This window comes from Chiloscyllium plagiosum, chromosome 3 (genome assembly GCF_004010195.1).
Source record: "Chiloscyllium plagiosum isolate BGI_BamShark_2017 chromosome 3, ASM401019v2, whole genome shotgun sequence".
NCBI lineage: Eukaryota > Metazoa > Chordata > Chondrichthyes > Orectolobiformes > Hemiscylliidae > Chiloscyllium > Chiloscyllium plagiosum.
Window position 1 is genome coordinate 71,982,698 of NC_057712.1, and position 24,586 is coordinate 72,007,283.

At 40.1% G+C, this 24,586-nt stretch overlaps 1 protein-coding gene across 1 annotated transcript in view; it reads right to left on the bottom strand.

Moving 5' to 3' along the window:
• LOC122545235 (synaptotagmin-like protein 1) overlaps nt 1–24,586 on the bottom strand; it is a 205,886-nt gene that overhangs the window by 110,112 nt on the left and 71,188 nt on the right. The window contains exons 4-5 of the mRNA XM_043684344.1: nt 20,270–20,333; nt 14,488–14,536 (exon numbers count right to left, since the gene is read on the bottom strand). Of these exons, the coding sequence (XP_043540279.1) occupies nt 14,488–14,536; nt 20,270–20,333 (113 nt within the window). The remainder of the gene's footprint in view (nt 1–14,487; nt 14,537–20,269; nt 20,334–24,586) is intronic.

The window sequence follows — 24,586 nt, forward strand, 5'->3', positions numbered from 1 at the left end:
GCAGATGCTGGAGATCAGAGCTGAAAATGTGTTGCTGGAAAAGCGCAGCAGGTCCTGAAGAAGGGCTTATGCCCGAAACGTCGATTCTCCTGTTCCTTGGATGCTGCCTGACCTGCTGCGCTTTTCCAGCAACACATTTTCAGCAAACAATTTCATTATCCCAGATGCTCCGGTGTGCACTGAGAATTAACAATGTATTTTCTCATATGCTACAGTGTGATTTTTCTGACATCTCTAGAATGGTTATTGGTTTATGCATTCTTCCCACATTCAGTGGAATATTTAAAGATGTTTCTTTTTGTTCTATCAAAATAGACAACTTCTCATGCTTCCACATCTTAGTCTATTTGCCACATCTTTGCCCACTCACTGAACTCATCTTTGCCTCCTTATATTCTGTTCATAACTTATCTCTTACCTCTTTGCTTAACAAGCAAATTTTGCACTATACCATCTGTATCTTCGTATAAGTTGTAAACCGTTGAGCTCCCAGGACTGATCCCTAACCTTAACTTGCCAGACTGAAAAAGTCCCTGTTAGGCCCACTCTCTGTCCCTTGTTATCCAGCCAATCTTCAACCCATATTAATATGCTAACCATGAGTATTTATTTTTCACAATAACCTTTGATGTGGCACTTCATTTGTCTCAGGAAATTTAAGCTAAATATATCCATTGGCTCCCTTTTATCCAAAGCATGTTACTTCCTCAAAGAATTTCAATAGATTGATAAATCTGATTTCCTGTTCACAAAACAATGTTGTTTCTGCCTCATTACGTTGAAATTATTATAATGTCTTACTATAACTCCTATAATAACAGCTTCTGACATCTTTTTTGAATAAAGGAGTCATATTTGCTCATTTCCAATCGAATGGAACCTTTCCAGAATAAAGTGAGTTTTAGAAAATTGAAATCAATGCATCAATTATTTTCCTAACCACTTCTTTTAAGACCTTAGGCTGAGGTCCATCAGAATGCTGACACTTACCAACTCACAGGTCCCACTATTTACTCAGTACTACTTCTCCAGTGAATATGGTTTTCCTGAATTCCTCCGTCCCTTCTATTCCCTGATTTATTGTGTATATCCTCTGCAGTGAATTACTGTTCAATTCATCTGCCATCTCCTTATTTTCAATTACAAATTCTCCACTTTTGATAGGACTGATGCTTATTTTGATTTTCACTCTTCTTTTTTGAATATTTATAGAAAACTGTTTTTTAAAATACTTCAACCTAACTTTCCTCACACTCTGATTATTTCCCAGCTTTCTTGCTCACTTTTTAAAACATTTTGTGTCCAGTCTGCTGACTTGCCAACCATCTTTGCACAATTGCACACTTTATTTTCTTTTAAATTGGAGACTACTTTTTATCGTTTCTAGCTGACCACAGATGATAGATCTGTCCCTTGGAACCTATTTTTTGGAATGTGTCTACTTTGTGTATTCTGAAATAAATCCCTCATTGTCTACAACTTCACCCCTATTGATCTATTGAAATAAATTCAACCTATTAAATTTAACTTGTTTTGCCAATTCAATTTAGTTAGATCTGCTTCCATGCCCTAATAATTGGCTTTACTTATTTTAAAAACATCTGCACCCACTCTTCTGTTCCTCAAACTGAATATAAAATTCATTCACGTTATAGTCACTGCTATTGAGAGATGCCTTCACTGTTAGGTAATTAATTAATCCTATGTTGTTGTGCAATACCAGGTCCAGTATAATCTGCTTTCTGGTTGACCCAGAACATACTTATCTAAGAAACTATTCCAAAAACATCTTATGCACATCTCATCTTGGTTAATTTTGTACATCTCAAAATTTTGTAATTTTGCACTTCTCCTACAGTGATTTTGTGCCTTCATCATGTCTCAAATTGATCTAAACTGATTCCACATACTGGTATCCAGAATTTAAGTCATTCCTCTCTGTTCTACTAATATTATTAGCAACAAAAAAGTCACTCACTCACCAATTCCTGTTTCCTGTCAGACCTAAATGTCCTGTCCCCTTCAAGATTAGTGTCCTAATTCATGTCATCCTGCAGCCAGCTCGATGTAATGGTACTTATTTATTTCTATTTGTGCTCTTAATTCATCTGTGTTGCTTCAAATGCAATATGCATCCAGATAGCATATTTAATTTGATCCTTTTTTTGCAAATTCCAGTCTAATCTGTTGGTTTACCTTAACATTTGCCCCTTCTCGTCACTGCCTGTGTTTCATTTCCCAAAGCAATACCTTTCTTTTTGGCTAAAAATCACACAACACCAGGTTATAGTCCAACAGGTTTAATTGGAAGCACATTAGCTTTCGGAGCGACGCTCCTGATGTTGTGTGATCTTTAACTTTGTACACCCCAGTCCAACACCGGCATCTCCAAATCATGATTTCTTTTTGGCCTTGGCTGTACTTTGAGGTTTATCGCAACTTCCTAAATTTGATCCCTTATACACACCATTTCAATTAAAATCCGCTCCACATCCCAAGTTACGTGGTTGGTAAGAGCACCAGGCCCAATTTGGCTCAAGTGGAAACAATTTCCATTGGTACAGATTCCACTTTGTCCAGAACTGATGCCAATGCTCCTTTTCTGGAAGCCACTTTTCCCACACCAGTCTGTGAGTCACTCATTCATATCTATTCCCATTTGCCCTATGTCAACTTTCTTGTGGATCAGAAATAATATAAAGATTATGACCTTTGAAGTTCTCCTTCTTAATTTGCCTCATTGTTCTTCTTATTGACTATGTAAGACAGTCTTCTTTGTCCTGTCTATGTCATTGGTATCTACAAGGACGATGACTGCTGGCTTCTCTCAGACCTAGCCCTCCAGCCCCTTTCTAACCATAAACAGCTGATGCCTTGGATTTATCTAAATTCCAGCCTCCGACAGCTTCTTTTCAGTTACTGACACTAGTCAGAAGAGCCAGCCATCCAAGTAGCTGGTAACAAAGTGGGATATTCTCCCCAAATGGAAAAGGAGGTCTCACCCATAGTCAAGTAACACCATGCCACTAGATGAAAAAAAACCTTCTAAAAAAAGTCCTGCTCATAGATTAAGCCTCACAGTGCTGGGAGAACAATATAAGGAAGAGTCATATCAGACGCAAAACATTAACTCAATTTCTCACTCCAAACCTGATAGGTTTCTCCAGCACTTACAACTTTTATAAACTGGAAATATACCAATTTAAATGGATAACCTTAGAAAGTAAAATTGAGTATATCTCTTATGTAACATATGGTTTAAAGTTATCCAATGAAATCTTAACATGCTTATAACTCAGTTTTTTTTTTCCTAAATCCAAAAGTTTCCTTTTCTCCTTTGGCTATGAGTAAACTTTATCCATAGTACTATGGTGCATTCTAAGACATTAATTTGATTATGGGAAGACTTCTTCAAATGTAATTTAGGCCTGAATTTTTGCTCGAGTCTACAAAACCTGACTCAGGTGAAAGTTTTTATTATTATTATTATCATTTTTTCACTCATGGAACATGGGCATCATTGTCTGGGCCAGTATTTATTGCCTGTCCCTAATTGCCCTTAAGAAGGTGATGAGCAGCCTTCTTCAACCATTGCAATCCATGTGGTGTAGGTAGGCCCACAATGCCCTTGAATGGTTAATGTTTGGTTCGAGATGTGCAGGGTGCCGAGTAGGAATGCTAACAGACAAGATCTCACAAATCCAGAGGGGAGATAATCAGATGGTAGTGTTGTTGCTGCATTAGTAATCTAAAGGCCAGGAAATACACAAGGAGTCTGGGTTTTAATTTTACCATGGTAAATGGTAGGACTTAAATTCAATAAAATCTGGAACCATGAAACCATTGGTGTAAAGAGACATCTCATCCATTAATGATCTTTAGGGAAGGAAATCTGCCAACCGTACCTGGTCTATAGCCTCCTTCTGACTACTGATCCTCTGCAACCTGGTTAACCCTTAACTGCCCTCTGAAACAACCTGGCAAATCACTCAACTGTATCAAGCCACTGAAAGTCTAAAAGGATTGAAACAGACAGATCACCCAGCATCGACTTATGCAGTAGAAAAACAAAGGCAGTAGAACAACAAAGGCAAGCAGAGCCATGTTGCCTTTGCTAATTCCTTCTTACTAACACGTGGTGGCTAGTGCCAATATAAGCCAAGCAAAATCACAGACTAGACAAGCACCAGCCTGATAAAGTCATACTCACAAAATTATACTGTACAGTCAAGCTCCCAAACAACACCATTGGTAACCCTAGCATATCCTGTACAACTGCAGGACAGACATAGCAGATATGGCAGCAAATTGATATAGAGCAAAAAGGGAGTTTCCACTGGGGACGGGTCCTAAAAATAAAGCAGTCTTGTTAAAATCTTGTTAAAAGGACTTCAAGGCACAAGTCAGTCCAGACTTGGAATACAGTGAACAGTTTTGGTTTCCTTACAATATTGGCGTTGGAGGCAGTCTAGAGAAGGTTCACTGGATTGATTCTGGGTATAGAGAGATCCTCTTTTAAGGTGAGAATGAGTAAATAGGGCTTGTATTTATTGAAGTTTCGAAGAAAGATAGGCGACCTTATTAAAACACAAAATTATCATGAGACTTGACAGGGCAGATGAGGAGACAGTGTTTTCTTTTGTTGGAAACTCCAGGACCTGATAGCATTAATCTCACAGTAAGGAGTCATCCATTTAAGAAAGAGAGAGGAAGAATTATTTTCTCCCTGAAGCAATCAATCTGTGGAATTCTTTACCTGCAAAAGGTTGTTGAGGCTGCGTCGTTACGTAATTTTAAGGCTGAGCCAGAAAGAATTTTAGTCAGTAACGGAATCAAGGGTTATGAGGATAAGGCAGGAAAGTAGAGTTAAGGATTATAACATGAGCCATGATCTAACAGAAGGGCAGAGCAGACTTGATAGAAAATGGCATACTTCTGCTTCTACATCTTATCATCAAAGAGATCATAGCACCAGACCAAACATCATTCCTGAAGAAGGGCTTATGCCCAAAACGTCGATTCTCCTGTTCCCTGGATGCTTCCTGACCTGCTGCGCTTTTCCAGCAACACATTTTCAGCATCATTTAGGAAACTTCTGGCTAATTACCAAGAGTGGCTTGGCAGCTCAACAAGGGATAAAGTTGGTCCAGTCCTGAAGGACATTGCTGCTAGACTAGGCTGTGCTAGGGTGTAAGGAACCAATAAGAGGTTAAAACATAATTGGCATCATCCTCACCAATCTGCCTGGTGCATGATAATATCAGTGGAAGGACCCTGCACAGTCATTGTGGAGACAAAATCCCATCATTGCATTGAGGAGATCCTCTATTGCCTTGTGTGGTATGACCACTGTGCTCAGTGGGGGATAGGTTCCAAACTTATCGAGCAACTCAAGACTGGGCATTCATGAGGAACTATTCCCTCATTGGTAGCTACAGAATTATACCCCAACACAATCTGTAATCTCATGTCCCACAATATCACACTCTCCTTGGCCTTGGAGACAATTCTTTTTCCAAATTTACTCTTTCTATTTACTTGCCATTTTTCTGGGTTTGACAATACTCTTCAATTTTTATCAAAAGAAAAAATGTCATTTAAACTCAATCAGCTGAATGCAGATGGTAAGCAATAAACAGACAAGAATGGGAATTAGAATAATGGGAAGAATTGAAAGTTGATTAGAAACTCATATCTGGCAACCAGACAACCATTATGTAGGACATAGATAATATCTGACCGAATAGCACTCTTATGCTGTATAACCCTGAACTCACGATTAACTAATAGAATGTGTTTTTCTCTGATTTTGATGACCAAAGTTGCAAACCGTTTGAAATCATGAAAGTCTTATCAGACTGACAGTACTTAGTACCACTACACATGGTAAATCAATAGAGAGATAGGTTTCAGTCAAATCTGTCTCTGCATCGACCTAGTCAAGATTTATATTTCAAACATGAGTGTTTAAAATGCCACTTTAAACTAAAGCCAATGCATCAAATTACAACTCAATTTCTATAATGAGTGGCATATTTTTCAGAATGTGCAAGCTTCACAAAAAAAGTGGAGCAATTACAGAAAATAATTTTCCTTTTCTGTTTTTGGTACTGATTTGAGTTATTGCCATCCCAAAATTTCTTTCTGAAAGTTAGACATAATAATGGCTTTTTGAGGACCATTGAGACCTTGTTAATGCCCAGACTTGAGAAGCTCAGAATTGCACAGGGGTGATAAAAATAAAATTTCTTTTGCCAGTACCTTGTAGCATAAAAATCAATCTCTGCACAAAATAATGGCAGCTCCCAGCAGTATCTGTACAACAGGTTCATTGTATTACAAGTTATATTAATCCTTCACCACTGTGTTCTGATAAAAACATGGTTGACTCAGAGTGTAGTTTACAGCGCAATCAATCTTCAATTCATGATAAACATGACTAGGAAGGATTCCATGCATATGGGAAGAAAATCTTCAGAAATCACATTTTAATAGTTAGAAAATCATGAAATGCATATCCACAATTCTCAAGACTCCAGACTTTCAAGAGTTAATCCCAGTTGAGAAAATTGAATCATAGAATCATCCTTTATTTCCAAATGACCAATTTTATTTTGGAATTTAATCAGGGAGTAGTAAATTGGGTGTGCTCTTTATTGAACTTGCAGAATACATGTCCTGTGCCTGGGTAATGATGCCCATGACATCACCAATGATGGCCTTGGAGTCTGCAAGCTAAAAACAGCCCTCTGACAAACAGAAATAGAAGGTCAGCCAACTGCAATCTTTGCATAAGCTCTCAGAAATTGACATCAGGAATGGTATTAATGAAGGAGAGGGATCTGGGATGGGGGTGTGTGGTTTAGGGAAAGGAAATATTTAGGATAGAGGGCAAGAATGGTGATAATTGTGAAATGGTGGCAGAGGCAGTGTTTCAGTGTGATGTAGGATGGAGAATATCTTTGATCAGGTCACTGGTCAGAACTACTGGATTTTTGGAGAATGTGGGATAAAATAAGTAAATGCATAAAATCTTAGCTCTTAAGTGATATAAATATCCAATTTTAATGAAAAGCTCAGGGCAAAATAATCTTGAACTAAGGGCCTAAAACAGGCATTCAATTCCTCCCTGCATCTGCAAAAGCCCTGTTTCAGGCAGGGGTCTGGATAGCCAATTTTGTTAAATCTCCTAATATAGTTCTTCCAGTTTGAAAAATACATGTGCTGACAAGGGACCAAACTGGGGATTTAGTAAACAGGTTAACCTGCATGGACAAGCCTTAATGTCCAAATGTCTACTTATATATAAGCGAAAGTGAGGACTGCAGATGCTGGCGATCAGAGCCAAGATTAGAGTGGTGCTGGAAAAGCACAGCAGGTTAGGCAGCATCCAAGGAGCAGGAAAGTCAACATTTTGGGCAAAAGCCTTTCATCCAGAATCTATATATTCCTAGTGAGCAGAGTTGAGGGGAAAATTGCAAGACAATGTTCTCAACGTGGAGATTCTGATTGTTTGTTTATTAAGTTTTCCCAATGTGATAAAAGATGCATGAGTGAGATATTTTAATATCAGTTTCATTATAGTTTGGATTTTAAACTAGTTGCATATTATTTTTGTGGGTGGGTTTAAAATTAACTGTACCTTTTTTCCCAAAATTACTGTTTAAACCATTATGTAGTAGGAACCAAGTGACTGCAACAAAACCTAGAGTGTTAATGAAAGTCTGTTTATAATGTGGGGGCTTACGATAAGAAAAAGAAAACTTGCAGCAGTATCTACGATGAGCAAGTTTTTAAGAAGTTAGTTCTAAAGCTTTTGGGTTCAGTTGAAACCAAACCTGACTGGGTCAGAAGCAAGTGTAGTCTCTCCTCGAAAAGGAGATTTTTCAGGGCAGGTAAGAAAATAAGAAAGAGTATAATCTGTGAAATTTCCAGACCATAAATACTTGGTTAGAACACTGCAGATTATGGGAAGACAGAGAAAGGCTCAGCTGTCAGCTGTGGGAGGAGTCAAAAGGCCTTAGCTCACAGGACTAGAAAAAGCAATTAAGTCGAACCGACAGGTTAGACAGGGAAAGAAAGTTTCTCTGGATTTTGATTAACTGCAAACTGATGGTGTTGGGGAGTAGATGGGATTTTCTTTTCCATGCGTATTAAAATCTTTCAAACTCTGTTATATTTCAATTGTTCACTTTGTTTTTTTCATTGGTTTTATTTATTTCATGTAGTACTCTTCTGCTTAATTGTTAAAATCAAATCTGCAACTGCTTATGATCCAGTAAAAGGCCACTACATTAAATAAGACAAACAAAAAAAGTTTAACAAGCCAGATTTCATTCTGTTATTAGATCGGATTAGATTCCCTATAGTGTGGAAACAGGCCATTCTGTTCAGTAGTGACATCAGCTGGAATCATTATACAGTACCATCTCTCTTGCCATTGCTCATACCAAACCAAGAAAAGGAAAATTCTGGCCTTTTATTTTATGTATTTTATACATTCAGCTCAACAGCTTCACTATGCAATCCTGGTCACCTCTTCTCCATGAGTGGCAATGTATCCTAATCCCACTGTGCACCAGATTTAATGTATGCTGTAGACTGTCCATGCCATTAAAAAAAGAACAAAGAAAGGTATTTCAGAATCACTGTGCATGTTGATATTAATACAAATAAATCCCTTTTGGAAGTGCGCTTTCTTTTTTAGCTATTTGAATAGGCTGGGAACCAATACAATTAAACAACAATTTTACACAGTTTTGAGACTGCTTTTCTATGCACAACACGTTATAGCCCAATTATAACCAAAACCAAACTTTTTAAATCAGTCTCTTCCTTAGTTTTCTACAGTGTGAATCACAATAGATGCATTAATAAAAACAAAAATGAGATGCCAGATGTTAGAATTAGCAGGATTGAAAAATAATTTTCAAGCATAATTCATCAACATTAGCCTTAATGCACCATCCATCATGTTTGTTATGAAATAGATGTATTTTTAATGAGAAGTTCTCATATTAACATTACATGTGCTATTTTGAATTGAGCAGTAGGAAGATTGCTATTTAGGTGACATTACATTTGCCAGACAGAATCATCTATGATTCATGAACAAGAACATAATATTCTGTTCTTAAAGATTATGTGCAAATTATTTCATTACAATTACTCGCTGTCCACGTCTTCTTCAACTTCTTACTGAATTTCAAATCTGATTTGTCAGAGTAGCATTGTACTACAAATTAGAATTTCACTTTAATGCAAGATGTTCATTTTTAGTGCTTAACTATTATTTTTATTAAGCTGTCGATGAGCTGCTAGTTACTGCAATGACAATATGAAGTCCACAGATAGCTCCTTTTCACAAACGAGATAAAGTTCTTGAGGTTTCTTGTCTCCCCCAACCATAAGTCTAGCAGGAAAGCTGCAGCACCTTACAGAAACAGTAGAGGCTTTATTAAGCCTAAATCACAATCAATTTCTGGGAGCTTTATATTATCCTGGTAAGGATGGAGCAGTCATCTATTCTTTTTCAGATAAGTAATAATGATCTGGATGGACCATACAAAGTAAATGCTGGGTTAATATTTCCTCTTGTGGCAATTTTTGTATATGACGGAGATGAAAATTTCTTTTTCCTCTCAGCAGATAGTTAGTGTATGGAATTTTCTGCCTCAGAAAGCATGGAGGCTGGTTCAATGCATTTATTCTCATTGATAAACATAGATTCACAGAGAATAGGAGCAGAAATAGACTGTTCAGCCCCTGAAGCCTGCTCCGTTATTCAAAGTGATCATGGCTGATCATTCAACTCAGTATCGTGTTCCTGCTTTTTCCCCATATCTTTTGATCCCTTTAACCTTGAGTACGATATCTAACTCCTTCCTGAAAACATTCAATGTTGTGACCTCAACCACTTCCTTTGGCAGAGAATTCCACAGGGTGACCACTCTCTGGCTTGAGAAATTTCTCCTCATCTCAGTCCTAAATGGCCTCTCTGTAACTTTATTATTGACCCCTAGTTCTGGACTCCCCAGTCATCAAGAACATCTTTTCTGCATTTATCTGTCTGGTTTAGTTAAATTTTATAGGTTTCTACGCTATTCCAATCATGCTTCTAAATTCCAGTGCATATAGTAAGCAAAAGTGAGGGCTGCAGATGCTGGAAATCAGAACTTAGATCAGAGTGGTGCTGGAAAAACACAGCAGGTCAGGCAGCATCCGAGGAGCAGGAAAATCGACGTTTCGGACAAAAGCCCTTCATCAGGAATAGAGGCAGGAAGCCTCCAGTTTCCTCATTTCCCCTCCCCCCACCGTACCCCAGTTCCAACCTTCCAGCTCAGCACTGTCTCCTTCCCACCTATCCACTCCACCCTCCTCTCTGACCTATCACTTCCATCCCCACCCCCATTCACCTATTGTACTCTTTGCTACCTTCTCCCCAGCCCCACCCTCCCCATTTATCTCTCCACCCTGGAGGCTACCTGCCTCTATTTCCGATGAAGGACTTTTGTCCGAAACATCGATTTTCCTGCTTCTCTGATGCTGCCTGACCTGCTGTGCTTCTCCAGTGCATATAGTCCCAACCTATCCAACACCTATCCATGCAGGTTAGATACATTGATAGGCAATGAAATTAAGGGTTATGAGGAACTGGCAGCAAGGTAGAGTTGAGATAGCAATCAATCAATCATGAGCTAATTGAATGGTGGACTAGAATTGAATGGCTGAATAAGCCAATCCTGCTCTGAATTCCTATATTTCCACATTTCAATGTTCCTAGGTAGTCAAGTGTAGAGGATTTCCTGTTTTGGGGAGTATAGTGGTGGATGTGGAGTGGGAGTTTGTGGGGGGTGAGTACACACTGAGTTTAGACAGATCTGTATATGGAGAGTGGTCAGTTGACTGAAACAGTAAAGGTGAATCTTATGGTTTTACCCTATCAGTAAGTACCAGCCTCAGAAGCTGTCGGTGCTTTTCTGGAAGGATAATTCAGTTTCCCCATGGCATAGGAGGCTGTTGAAGCCATTGTTGGTAAATATTGGGAACAGGCTTTGTAAATTAACCTTATTCATGTGCTGACATCACAAGCTCCTCCAGAAACTAAAATGAAGAGGAGTGTGGGCACATCCCCAGTATAATTTCTAAGATTGCAACTGGGGATTATCATATTAGAAGTGGATTCATCGTTAATTGTTTAGTACCAATAATTTTAATATAGGAACAAATTTCTGTCTTTGAATAGAGTCAGAAACTGGTGCAAAACATTGTACTTCAATTCTCTCAAATGAAAAATAATTTTCTGCTGCCTGCCTGGCTGCACCATTTTCATGTGACCTTTTCACAGGTTGAGAAGGTTTGATGCGTGAACATACATAGATCATAGATTGAAGGCACAGGAAAATTAAGATATCCCGCACACACCATTTTCATAGAGTGATGATTAGCTTAGATTCCCTACAGTGTGGAAACAGGGCGTATGGCACAGCAAGTCCACACCGACTCTCTGAAGAGTAACCCACCCAGACCCGTTCCCCTACATTTACCCCGACTCATGCACCTAACGCTATGACAATTTAGCATGGCCAATTCACCTGACCTGCACATTTTTGGTTTGGACTGTGGGAGGAAACTGGAGCACCTGGAGGAAAGCCCATGCAAACACGAGCAGAACGGGCAAACTCCACACGGACAATCACCCAAGGCTGGAATCGAACCCACGTCCCTGGCGCTGTGAGGCAGCAGTGCTAACCACTGAGCCACCGTGCCACCTGATGATGCAGGGCTTGGAAACCCAAAAACACAAAGAAGGTTCCTTGGAGTGGGTTCTGATTAACCTGCTAAGGAGATGGGAACATTATGATAGTTAAATGAAAATGTATTCCCATCTTCAAATTTCATAACCGTATTTTGCATTGTAAAATAGATGTGTGATAGAACAGAGATAAATGCCATGATTCATAATAGGGATATGCCCTACAAAGTAACCTTTAATCAACACTGTGTAATTGTTATCATGATAGATAATATTTTTTCCCAATGGCCAAAAGTACCATAATGTACAAAGAACAAAAAAGTTCTTGTCAGCTCCTGCTGTCATGCTTTGTCCTGTGATTTAAATTGACTGACTGCTTCAGTTTTTAAAAGGTTAAAAATAAACTCAATATTTTTTAGTTTGAAATCAGAATAGACATGACCTCAGCAGATCCGGCAGAATCTGTGGAGAGAGAGAGAAAGAGTTAAAGGTGCTGCCAGACCTGCTGAGTTTCACCCAGTTTTTTTGCGTACTTGTTTCAGATTTCCAGCAGCTTCCAGAATTTTGTTTCGGTCAGCAAGGAAATTAAGAGTTATGCGGAGCAGACAGGAAGCTAGAATTGAGACAGCAATCTACCAGTTTCCATCAGACTCCCATTCTATATGTTTCAGGCAACATAGTTGGAATCTTTTGTAATCATGGCTGTAGCTATTGTAAATGCTTGATTTGTTTCAAAAGTGATTAATGTTTTCAGCTCAGTGGGTTAAAGAATGATTGACAGTTTTAACAAGCAGTAATAACATATCTTTAATGTGGTTTCTTGCGTCTCCACAATGAGTTTTTTTATATTTGCTGGTACTGCGAATCATAGTGAGCTTGAATTAATTAGATTGGTAGAGAGTTCAGTTTTTTGCAGTCATTATGAAATTATTGCCATTGCTGAGTACTGTATATAGTGGATTCTGGGTAAATGGCTATGGACAATATTTGGTGGAGGTGGCTTGGGTGGAAATAATCTGAGGGATCATAGGAGATCTGAGGGGAGGCATGGAGTTGGCATAACAAGTATAAGGGGTTACAGAGTCAAATACAAGAGAAGGCTTAGGTGACATTGGGGTTCTGAGATGGCAAATGGATTGCATGGAGAAGAGGAAGCATGGGCAGTATGAGGCCTCAGAGAGGACATTGGATGGCATGGTGGTGAGTCAGTGAGTGAGCTTTAGGTGGCCCTCAAACAATGTTGGAGTTGGGCTGCTGCGACAGCCCATATCTGTACCCACATGCCTCAAACCCTCCATTTTAGCTCACAAAATACGTACAGAAGTTGGGTTTGCAGTGTATGAGAAAAGATATAAATCACAAATACAGTCACGCGTGTCCAGTGTACATGTCAGAAGGTGCAAAAAAGGCTAGGTTTTTCCAAGCCCACACAAAAATCCACCATTTGGGCTTGTATTATACATTTACTGCATATACGTCAATTGTATGACAGTTTAATAAATTATCAAAAAAAGTGACACAAAAACACACACAGATTGATGCTAAAAGAGGAAACACAAAGCTCTAGCCCTCCTAGAGGGAAGCTATGCTTGATAAAAGTGCATGTGTGAGTTGCAGCAACAAACCTCCTTCAAGCTTTGCAGCTCCCAGCTGAAGAATAGGATCATTGAAGTGAACTTATCCTTAAAACTGTTCCAAAAGAAGTGGTTAGCTCTTTCAGAGTGCCAGTACAGGTATGATGACCAAGCAGTTGCCTGTGAACTTCAGATTCTATGACTAGAAATTTGTCAGAACTGTTCTTGTTTTGTTGAGACAAAATCTGATTTCTCCCACACTTGCACCAAAGTAACACAAATGGAATAGAAGCAGCCCAACTGAGGCTTCCAGCCTCAGGTTCTAAAAGGGTGTTTGGATTTATGAGTCTCACTGGAAAACCACTGAAATAGTTTCTAAATTTAGTGCTGTATTCTATAGCCATTGTTGACTGGCTTTCTATTCAGTGCAAAATTTTATAGAATCGACATGTACGGCCTGATTAACGAAACCACTCACCTTTGTTTAGTGCAGTGAAATCTTTCTAACTCGTTTATGGCCAAAGTGTCAGTTTAATGACTCATTCAGAAGAACAAAAGGGTATAAAAACTTATGGTTTGGTATATACAAAATCATTAAGCAGCTAAATTTGAGGTTGACTGTTTAACTCAATGTTCAGTGCCTATAATTTACAGCCACTTTTGTATGAAGGTTGTTCTTATGTCTAGATTCTGGGAAATTAACATCAATGTGTTCATTCCTGCCATCTAATATAACAAACATGATTTCTTCATCTTGATAACAGAAAAATAGACCCACATAACACTGGAATAAAAGGCTGGAATGAGCTGAATACATTATAAATGCCTGATCATGGAGGCTCTATTTACAGAACTGAAATCAAAATAACACTATTATGGTTAAAACATTTGGAAATATAATTTTTATTCCTAGAAATTCTGATCACTTGTGCAGCTTGAAAATATTTGATATCGGGTCCCAATGGTAAATAGGTGGTGTTCAATGAATGAATATCTGAAATGCTTATGAAGTGAGAGATGAAACTCAACTCTTTCATATTTACATATTTTTAAGCAATATATTTGTACAACAAAATGGACTTGCACAAAAACACTTAAGCAAAGAAATGAAAGGCTTCTGAAATTTCTCTAACAAAAGTATTGAAAAATGTTGAGTACCTTCCCTTGTCCTTACTTCATCCTTTGGATTATATCTGTCTACTGTTGCCTATGTTTGGGGAGAATATAGAGAAAAAAATTACATCAGAATGAAATTTAGATAAAACAATTTCGCCATTTTCACCTGCAATAACCCTTTTAGCTTCTTAAATTTGCAACTGTATTATTGGTTTTGCGGTCCACTGTCAGTTCTAGTAAGTCGTATTTATAAATTGAAAATCAGCCAACCAATAATCTCAGTATAGTTAGACTGACCAAGGCACAGCCACTGCAGTAATGTCTAGAAAATAATGCAAAGAGAATGAATGGATGAAAGCATCCAAATTTAAGCAAGGCACACATACATATGAAAACATGCCAGAATAAGAGCCCTCTTTTGATTTTTAATCTTCAGAATTCAGCGATATACATACATTTTAAAAATCCACATGGTTCACCAAGTCTCCACCCTTCCCTGGAGTTTCAAACATATATTTCAAACCATAGAATCATACAGTATAGAAGAGGCTGTCAAAAATATACTAAGTCTGCATGAGTCTCACTTTTCAGTAATAGGCCTATAGTGTTGAATGTAATCATAATTGAAGTAGTCATTCAAGTACTTCTTAAAGGTTATGATTTGGAGATGCCAGTGTTGGACTGGGGAGTACAAAGTTAAAACTCACACAACACCAGGTTATAGTCCAACAGGTTTAATTGGAAGCACAATTGGAAGTACTTTTCCAGGCAGTGCATTCCTGCCCCCATGACCCTCTGTGAAAAAGAGGGTCCTCAAGTCCCCTGTAACCTCCGGCCTTACACCTTAAAAGTATGCCTCCTTATTATTGACCCTCCAACTATCCATCCTATCCAGGCCCTTCAATCTTTACATTTTTATCAGGTCCCCTCCAAACCTCTGGTGCAAAAAACCAACCCAAACATTTTCAGCACATCCTCCTTCTTAACATCAACCTATTCAAGCACATCAGTTTGTTTCATGCTGTCCTCAAACGCCAAGGTGCAAGTTCCAACTCCAGGTGCAATTTCCCTCCACGATCTCTGATCGGCCCTACCTCCCTTTGGCCATCCTCTTGTTCCTCACAAGTGTAGAATGCCTTAGGGTTTTACTTCATTCTACCTGCTAAAACTTTTTCATGCCCCCTTTGAACTTTCAAAAGTCCATTCTTCAGTCCCTTCCTGGCTACTTTGTAACCCTCCAGAGCCCTGTCTGATCCTTGACTCCTCAACTTTAAGTGTCCTTTTTCCTCTTGACTAGACATTCCATATCTCTTGTCACCCGTCGTTCTTTCAACCTACCATCCCTTCCCTGCCTCATTGGAACAAACTTATCCAGCACTACCAACAACTGCTTCCTAACAATCTCCATATTTCTGACTTGCATTTCCCTGAGATGTTCCCAATTTAGGTGCCCCAGTTGCTGCCTAATAGCATTGTAATTCTCCCTACCCCAATTAAATACTTTCTCATACGATCTGCTCTTATCACTCTCCATGACTATAGTAAACGTCAGGGAATTGTGATCACTATCACTGAAATGCTCTCCCACCGAGAGATCTGACACCTGGCCTGGTTCGTTGTCAAGCACCAAATCCAATATGGCCTCCCTTCCAGTCAGCCTATCTACATATTGAGTCAGGAATCCTTCATGGACACACCCAACGAAAACTGGTCCATCCAAACTATTTGAACTAAGGAGGTTCCAATCATTATTAGGTAAGTTAAAGTCATCCATGACAACAACCCTGTTACTTCTGTACCTTTCCAATCTCTGCCTCCCAATCTGCTTCTCCATGTCTCTGTTACTATTGGGGGGAGGAGGTGGTCTGTTGAAAACTCCCAATAAAGTGACTGCTCCTTTCCTATTTCTGACTTCCACCCATACCAATTCTGTAGACAAACCGTCCTTGATGATTTCCATCTCTGCAGCTGTGATACACTCCTTGATTAGCAATGCCACACCCCCACCTCTTTTACCTCCACCCCATTCCTTTTGAAACATCTAAACCCTGGAACATCCAACAACCATTCCTGCCCCTGTTATATCCAAGTCACCGTAATGGTCACAACATCACAGTTCCCAGTACTGATCCATGCTCTAAGTTCATCACCCTTATATTTGATACATTACGCATTAAAATAGACGCACTTCAACCCATCACACTGATTGCACCTTTGCCCTATCAAGTGCCTATCCGTCCTCACAGATTCTCTGCATGCTGTCTCTTCACTACCTACTCCATCATCTGATCCGTACCTCCGTCTTCCATCCCCCTGCCAATCTAACTTAAACCCTCCTGAAGAGCTCCAGCAAATCTCCTGCCCAGGATATTGTTGCCCCTCCAATTCAGGTGCAGCCCATCCTTCTTGTGGAGGTCCCACCTTCCCAGGAAGGTATCCCAATGATCCATATAGCCAAAGCCCTCCCTCCTACACCAGTCCTGCAGCCATGTGTTCATCTGAACTCATTCTCTATTCCTAGCCTTACAAGCCCGTGGCATCAGTAGCAATCCTGAGATTTCTACTCTGCTCATCCAGCCTTCCAACTTCCAACCTAACTCCCTAAATTCTCTTTTCAGGTCCCCCTCCCTTTTCCTATGTCATTGGTACTGTTGTGTGCCATGACTTCTGGTTGCTCTCCATTCCCCTTAAGAATCCTGTAGACTCGATCCAAGACATCTGATCCTGGCACCCAGGAGGCAATACACCATCCAGGAGTCTCATTCGTGACTACAGAATCTCCTGTCTGTTCCTCTCGCCATTGAATCTCCTATCACTATCGCTCACCTATTCTCCTCTCTTCCCTTCTGAGCCACAGAACCAGGCACAGTGCCAGAAACCTGGCCACTGTAGCTTTCCCCAGTAGGTCGTCGCCCACAACAGTATCCAAAATGGTGTACTTATTATTGAGTGCAGTAGCCACAGGGTGTCCCTGCACTGTCTGCCAATTCCCTTTCCCTCTCCTGATGGTCACTCAGCTACCTTTATCATGTAACTTAGGTGTGACTATCTCCCTATAACTCCTCTCTATCACCTCCTCAGCCTCTCAAATGATCCAAAGTTCATCTAGCTCCAGCTCCAGTTCCCTAACTCAGTCTGTGAGGAGCTGGAGTTAGGTGCACTTCTCGCAGGCAAAGTCAGCAGAGACACTAGTGTTGACCCTTACGTCCCACATCCTGCAAGACAACTTGACCAGGTTCAATCCCTAGATCTAGCGCTGCTGCATCTCTAGAAGGACTAGCTACGTACTGGTACAAAAGATATACTAAAAAATTCCATCCAATCTGATCTTTTCACACTAAGGCAAGCCAGTTAATGTTAGAAAAATTGAAGGTCGCTGGAGTTGTAACCCTGTTTCCCTCACACCTTTCTGCAATTTGCTCCTCTAGCTCCCTCTAACTGTTGGGAGACCTGTAGTATCATCCCAGAAACGTAATAGCCCCTTTCTTGTTTCTGAGCTCAGCTCAGATAGTCTCATTTGAAGACCATTCTACAGCATCCTCCTTCATTGTGTAGTGAAGGATTCATTTATCAATAATACATTGCCCCCACCTCTCCTACTTTCCACTATCACCTTGAAACTTCTAAAACTTGGAATGTTGAGCTGCCAGCCCTGTCTTTCCTTCAACTATTTCTCAATGATTGCAATATCACATTCCCATATGTTGATCAGTGCTCTAAGTTCATCCACCTTACCAATCAAACTTCTTGCGTTAAAGTGGATGCCAGTTCACTTTCCAGAACTCCAATATGCCTTATTCTGCCCATGTCTTCTCCACCCAGTGGACTGTCCTAGCATTCTTTTGATATTCGATATCAAATCCATTCCATTGGAAGTTCAATCCTTCCAGTTTATACATGACCCAACTACTCCAGAAGTTGTCCCAGCAATCCAAAACTCTAAAGTCCTCCCTCCTGCACCATCCCTTTCACCACACATTCATCTGACCTATCTTCCTATTCCTATCATCAGTATTGCGTGGCTCTGGAAGAAACCTGGAGGTTATAACATTAATAGGGTTTCTTTTAATCTACTACCTAACTCACTATATTCTCATGGCTGGACCTCATTTCTTTTTTTACCCATGTCATAAATACCAACACATACTATGATTGCCATCTGTTCACCTTACTTCAGAAAGCTCTGCAGGTGCTCTGAGATGTCCTTGACCCTGGCACCAAGGAGGCAATGTACCACAAAACTGCCTGTCAGTACCCTTTACAATCAAGGTCCCTAAAGCTCTCCCAACCTGATTCCCCTCCTGCTGCTGTGCAGCAGAGCCAACCATGGTGCTACACACCTGCCTCTTGCTGTTTTCCCCTGAGAGGCCACACCCCAACAATACTCAAAACTCCTGCATTGCCTGCCCATGTTTACCAGCCTTCCTGTTGGTCATCCAACACTTCTACCTGTGTTGCTCTTACCTGTGGTGTGACCACACCAAATGTGCCATCTACTACATCCTCAACATCATGGATGCTCCATAGTGAGTCTAGCAGCAGCTCCAGGTAATTCATGTGGCAAATCAGGAGCTGCAGCTGAACTGGCTTCCTGCATACATAGTCACCATGGAGACTGGATGTGTTCCTGATTTCCCACATATTGCAAGCGGAGCATTCTATGCAGCTGAATTCTCCTGCCATTGTGAACCTTACCAATTATAAACAAAAAAGTAGGAATTGCTGAATCTAACCTAATATTTACCAAATCAGATTTCTCTCATTCCCTATTCCTAATAAATTAGAAACTACAAAAAACAAGGATTTTGTACTCGGATTGAGTAATACCAGGAGGGAGACAGTCTCTCAACCTGATTCCTAAGCTGCTAATCCACTTGCTGTGTCACTTACTGAACACTGCTGTCACCTCAAGAGTTCTGCCTCTGGATTCAGCTCCCAGTGCAGCCATTTACCCTCACCTTCACACCTCTCCCTCCATTCACCCCCAGCTTCACTTCTCTCCCCTGTTCACCCCCAAGTTCACTCCAGTCCCTCTCCCCCATTCATCCCCAGGTACACTTCTCTCCTTTCCTCTCCCACTGCCACCACTGCTCCAACTGATCGCTCCTCTCCTCAGGCTTTTATCTTCTGAGATTTCTACTCCCTTGTTTTGTTGCTTCTTCCAATGAGCACCATCTCACACTTTTCAGGGTTAAATTCCATCTCTCACTGAGCAGCCATCTGACCATTCCTTTTATACACTCCTGTAATCCAAGAGCTTCTTCGTGAGTGTCATCCATGCAGCCAATTTCTATGTCATCCACAAGCTTACTTAACATCCTGTCAATATTCATATCGACATCATATATATAAGTGAGAAGCCACAGGTAACCCAGCACTGATCCTGTGTTACACAACCACATGTTGGGCTCCAGCCGCACAAACAACCTCCACCACCACCCTCTGTCTACTACCACGAAGTCACATTTTTTAAAAATTAAAGAAGAATGTTTCACTATTACTTACTATTTTTGACAATGATAATTCAAACCTTAGTTTAGTTGAGGGTAGCACAAGCACATAACGAGTTTTAACTAACAATTCCGAGAGATTCAATGAGTACCCCTTTTGAACTGTGCTGTCACAGGAGGCAGATACTTTCTCTAGAGGAAGGAATCACCTTTGGCTGTTGTCATGCATGATTCAGCAACTAGTTAACAGGAATTTATTGGTAGGGACAAAGGAACAAGTCACACATTGGCATCCTCCCAGTCAGGCTATTGTAAACAGACCAAGCAGTGTTTATTTTTACCAAAGGTAAATAGGTCAGGAACCTGATTCTAACCTGAAACTGTGATTGAAGCTTTGTCGCGTTTGTTTGCGGTACAGATTCTGCTTCTTCTAACACCCTGTTTAAAAAAAAACAAAATGATAATAATATTAAAATAATCTACAATACCTAAAAATAAGTTAATATCAGATGTTAGATCTCATTTGGTGTGATAATGTATTACTGCTTGTAGGATTATTGGTGAGAGCTTTTAGGAGCTTAAGACCATATGAAATAGGAACAGGAACAGAAATAGAAAGTTTTGTCCCTTGAGCCTGCTCCACCATTCAGTGGGATCACGATAGATCTGATATTCCTCGTATCCACTTTCCTTTCCTTACCTCCTAACAACTGACTCCCTATGACCAAAGATCTATCTATCTCAGCCTTAAATATACACAAAGTCTCTGCACTCACAGCTGTCTTTGGCAATGAGTTCCGAAGACCCTCAATATTCTCGGAGAAGTTGTTCCTCCTCATCCCACTGCTAAAATGGCACCTATTTATTCAGACACTATGCCCTCTGGTCTTGGAATTCCCATGAGAGAAAACATCTTCTCAGTATTTATCCTGTCAAACCTCTTAAGAATCCTATATGCCTCACTGAGATCACGTCTCTTTCCTCTAAATTCCAATGAGTAGAGTCCCAACTTGTTTAATCTTTGCTCATATCCTTTCACATGAGAGACAAAAACATGGCTAATGCAAACTTCAACAATAGGTGCCTATAACCATAAACACAAGGAGGCCGATCCAGTATCTTCTTGTGTCAGGACCGATGTGCTGTAACGTCATAATGCCGTGCACATATGTTTATGCAGATGCTATTGTTCGGGTATTGGTACAATTAACCTTTTATTCTTCATCCCTCTAAGTTTGTTCTTTCCACTCACTGACCCTCAACCTCCTTATAGTTATCAAAACTTCATAGCATCAGATGCCAACAGCACTGAAAAAGGCCTTTTGGCCATCGAATCCGTGCCAGTCAGAAACAACCACACTATTCTAATCCCATTTTCCAGCACTTGGCCCATAACCTTGTGATGAAGCTGCTCGTTAACAAGGTTATTCTATCCTTGACATTTTTTCCCCAAGAGGGGTTGTAAACAATACAGACTCTGAAAAGTCTGGGGTGTAGGAGTTTAGGGCCAATTTGATAATAGCTAACAGAGACTTGCCTCAGACAGAGGACTTTCAAGTTTAAAAAAAACTTACACAATGAAAGGGGAGTGGCTAATTTTCCAAGTTCAGCTTTTCTCTGGATTTTGATTTTAGCAGTAGGGTGAAGAAAGGCTGCTGGACCCACAGAAGCAGATCCAGGGTGGTTCTCTCTCTCTCGGACTTCTATCCTCTAAGAACTTGTGTTTGATTTTACCTTTTGTGCTAAGGGGTGTTTATGGAGATTGTTGCAAGTATTTGGAACAGCATCATTACGTTGGGGTGATCAGTTGGGTTTTCAGTAGGTTAAGTTATTCAGTATTCAGTTTTCTGTTGCCTGTGTTTCATTCAGTAATCTTGTAAATAAATTCTGGTTTGATTAAAACTAAGTGGTTTGACTGGCTGATTTTCTCCTGGAAAATATACTTCACGCCTGCTTAAAACAAATTAAGCAAAGTTAAGGTCTGGGCTACCTTCTTAAAATGCTTTGTGGGGGTCTGGCCTGGTCAATAACAGAATGGGGGCTCGTCCAGGAATTGTTCTGTCGTGCCAAATTGGGATTAGAGTTGTTGGATTCGAAGGTAGCAGGTGTTAGGTGTCAGTGTCTTTTGTTCTGATGTTGAATTTGGTTGGTTTAAACTGTGCTTGAGATAGCAATGGCTCTTTCAAGCACCAAGAGTTTTCTGTGGTGGAAGAAGTGAGCTTGGGGGTTTTACAAAAGGTGATTAAGACCAAGCTAAAGGAATTAGCAGACAAGCTGGATTTGGAGCCGTCTCTTTCCATGAGGAAAGGCGAGATAATTACAGCAATAGTTCTGCATTTAAATTTGCTGAAAACAGCATCAGAATCTTTAGAGGTGGAAAAATTCAATTGAAAATGAAACAGCTTGAGTTAGAGGCAAAAGACAAGGAATTGCAATTAAAAGCAGAAGAGAGAAAAAGAGAGAGAGTTTGAACTTCAGAAATTGGCATTTAGACAGGAGTTCAATAATTTACTTTCTAAAGTAGGGAGAACTCATGTTAAAGAGCAGAGAGTTAAAACGGCAAGGTTAGAAGCTGAAATGGCTCATGATTATGAGTTGGCCCATAAAGCAAAGTTTGGCTTCAAGAATCAATTTCAATCTGTGAGGGATAGAAATTGGGCAAAAGAGAAATCCTCACATGGTAAGGGAAAGGTGGATCTTGGTGAAGATCATAAGGATAACTTACCACAGGTAAAAAGTAAACCTTTGAAGGGGACAGAGAAGTTAAAAAGTTCCAGTTTTCACTGCAATAAAGTAGGCCACATGAAATCAGGGTGTTGGTGGATTAGGAGAAGCAAGTTGAAGCCAGATAGAGGGAAACAGGATAAGCCAGTGAATTTTGTATGCCTTAACATCTCGAGTGTATATCTAAATTCTCCTCTGCACCCTGTCTAGTACTATCACATCCCCACTATAATGTAGATTCCAGAACTGCACATGATTCTCTAGTTGGGGCACAACCAACCTCTTATACAGTTTCAGCAGACCTCCCTGCTCTTAAACCCTTTACTCAGCTAATAAAAGTATCCCATATGTCTTTTCCCATGTACCTTTCTGCTCTTGTCCTTCTAGATGGTAGCGATCTTGGGTTTGGAAGGTGCTGTCTAAGGAGCCTTGGAAAGTTTTTGCAGTGCATCTTTATATGGTACACATCGCTGCTATTGACCATTGGAGGAGGGGGGAGTGGATGCTTGTAGATATGAAGTCGGTTAAGTGGCCTGTTTTGCCTGGATGGTGTCAAGCTTCTTGATTGTTGTTCGAGCCTCACCCATCCAGGCAGTTTAGTTTTTAAGCAGCATGGCCGAGTAGCATTTGGTCAGCAATCAGTTGTGCCTTCTCCCGTGACTTCCTGTGGGCGCATGGGAAGTGGGCAACTATTGCAATTAACTCCTTAAGATCCACTAATGTTGGAGATCCATCATAATTTTCAGTGCTACCACCTTCAATGTACTTAATGTATGCTTACAGGGGACAGATGCACAGTACCTTCTAAGACAGACAGGGGGCTCAGAAGAGCCCAGCATGCCAAATTCATGACTAGCTATCTTAATGAAAACGCGGAAAGAAAACAACTTGAAATCTTCTAAGTGTTCAACCATACCAAGTTAAAAATCACACAACACCAGGTTATAGTCCAACAAGTTTATTTGGAAGGACTAGCTTTTGGAGTGCTGCTCCTCCATCAGGTAGCTGTGGAGCAATTCAACCATACCAGCCAGTTTTGCTCATAAACATCTGAGCAGACTTACATTTTACCATCAGACCCTTCCATTGATTGCATCACCTCCCCACTCAATTGTTGACACAAATTCTTGTCATTGCTATCATTTTGCTTGACCCAGGGAAAGCCAGTCAATTTAATCCAGGACATGAAGGAAGTGTTGCTCCACTTCCTTGACAATGAGAGTTTTATGTAAGCTATCACTCCTTATGACTTGTATCATTCCTTATTTTCTAAATCAATACAATTTCTTGTACATTAGTATATGCAGAACAAGCTGATGTTTCAACACTACAACTTATATGGATGAACATCATAGATGATACACAGGCATTCAGAAGTCCTCAAAAATTGAGAAAGCAATTTTGCAAATATTGAACTATTCAATTTTTTTTCTGCACCCCTCAGGATAAAAGCATGAAACCGTGTGAGACACAAAATTGCTTTTCTGCTGCTGCTGTAACCCTTTTAGACTGCACAATTTAATTACTGCAGGTAGGGACATTTTGACATCACACAGAAATGAAGTGCTGCTGGTAAAAGCAGTTTGGAGTTCTGCAGATCTGAATAAACCAGAGTCAAATATCAGTCTTGCGTTTAGAAAGAAAAGTACTTTTGATCCTTTCAAACGTGATTCCTCTCACTCCACTACTCACTTGTGCACCAACCAGATTTGACAATATTTCTACAAACTGTTCAGGCTCTGGTGATGCAGTCCTAACTCTGTCAGGGCCTAATGCCAGGACACAGAGCAGGAACAGAAGTAGAAAAGATGCCAGGGTTGGTCTTCTTAAATATGTATCAGCATGTTATTCCCAAGCCCGGGGACACATGGGAATGCCTTAGAAATGCTATTACTATTACAGGGCAGTGACTCAACCCAGAGAAAATCACCTCTTTTCCTCTCCATTGCAATTTGGAACTTTGTGAT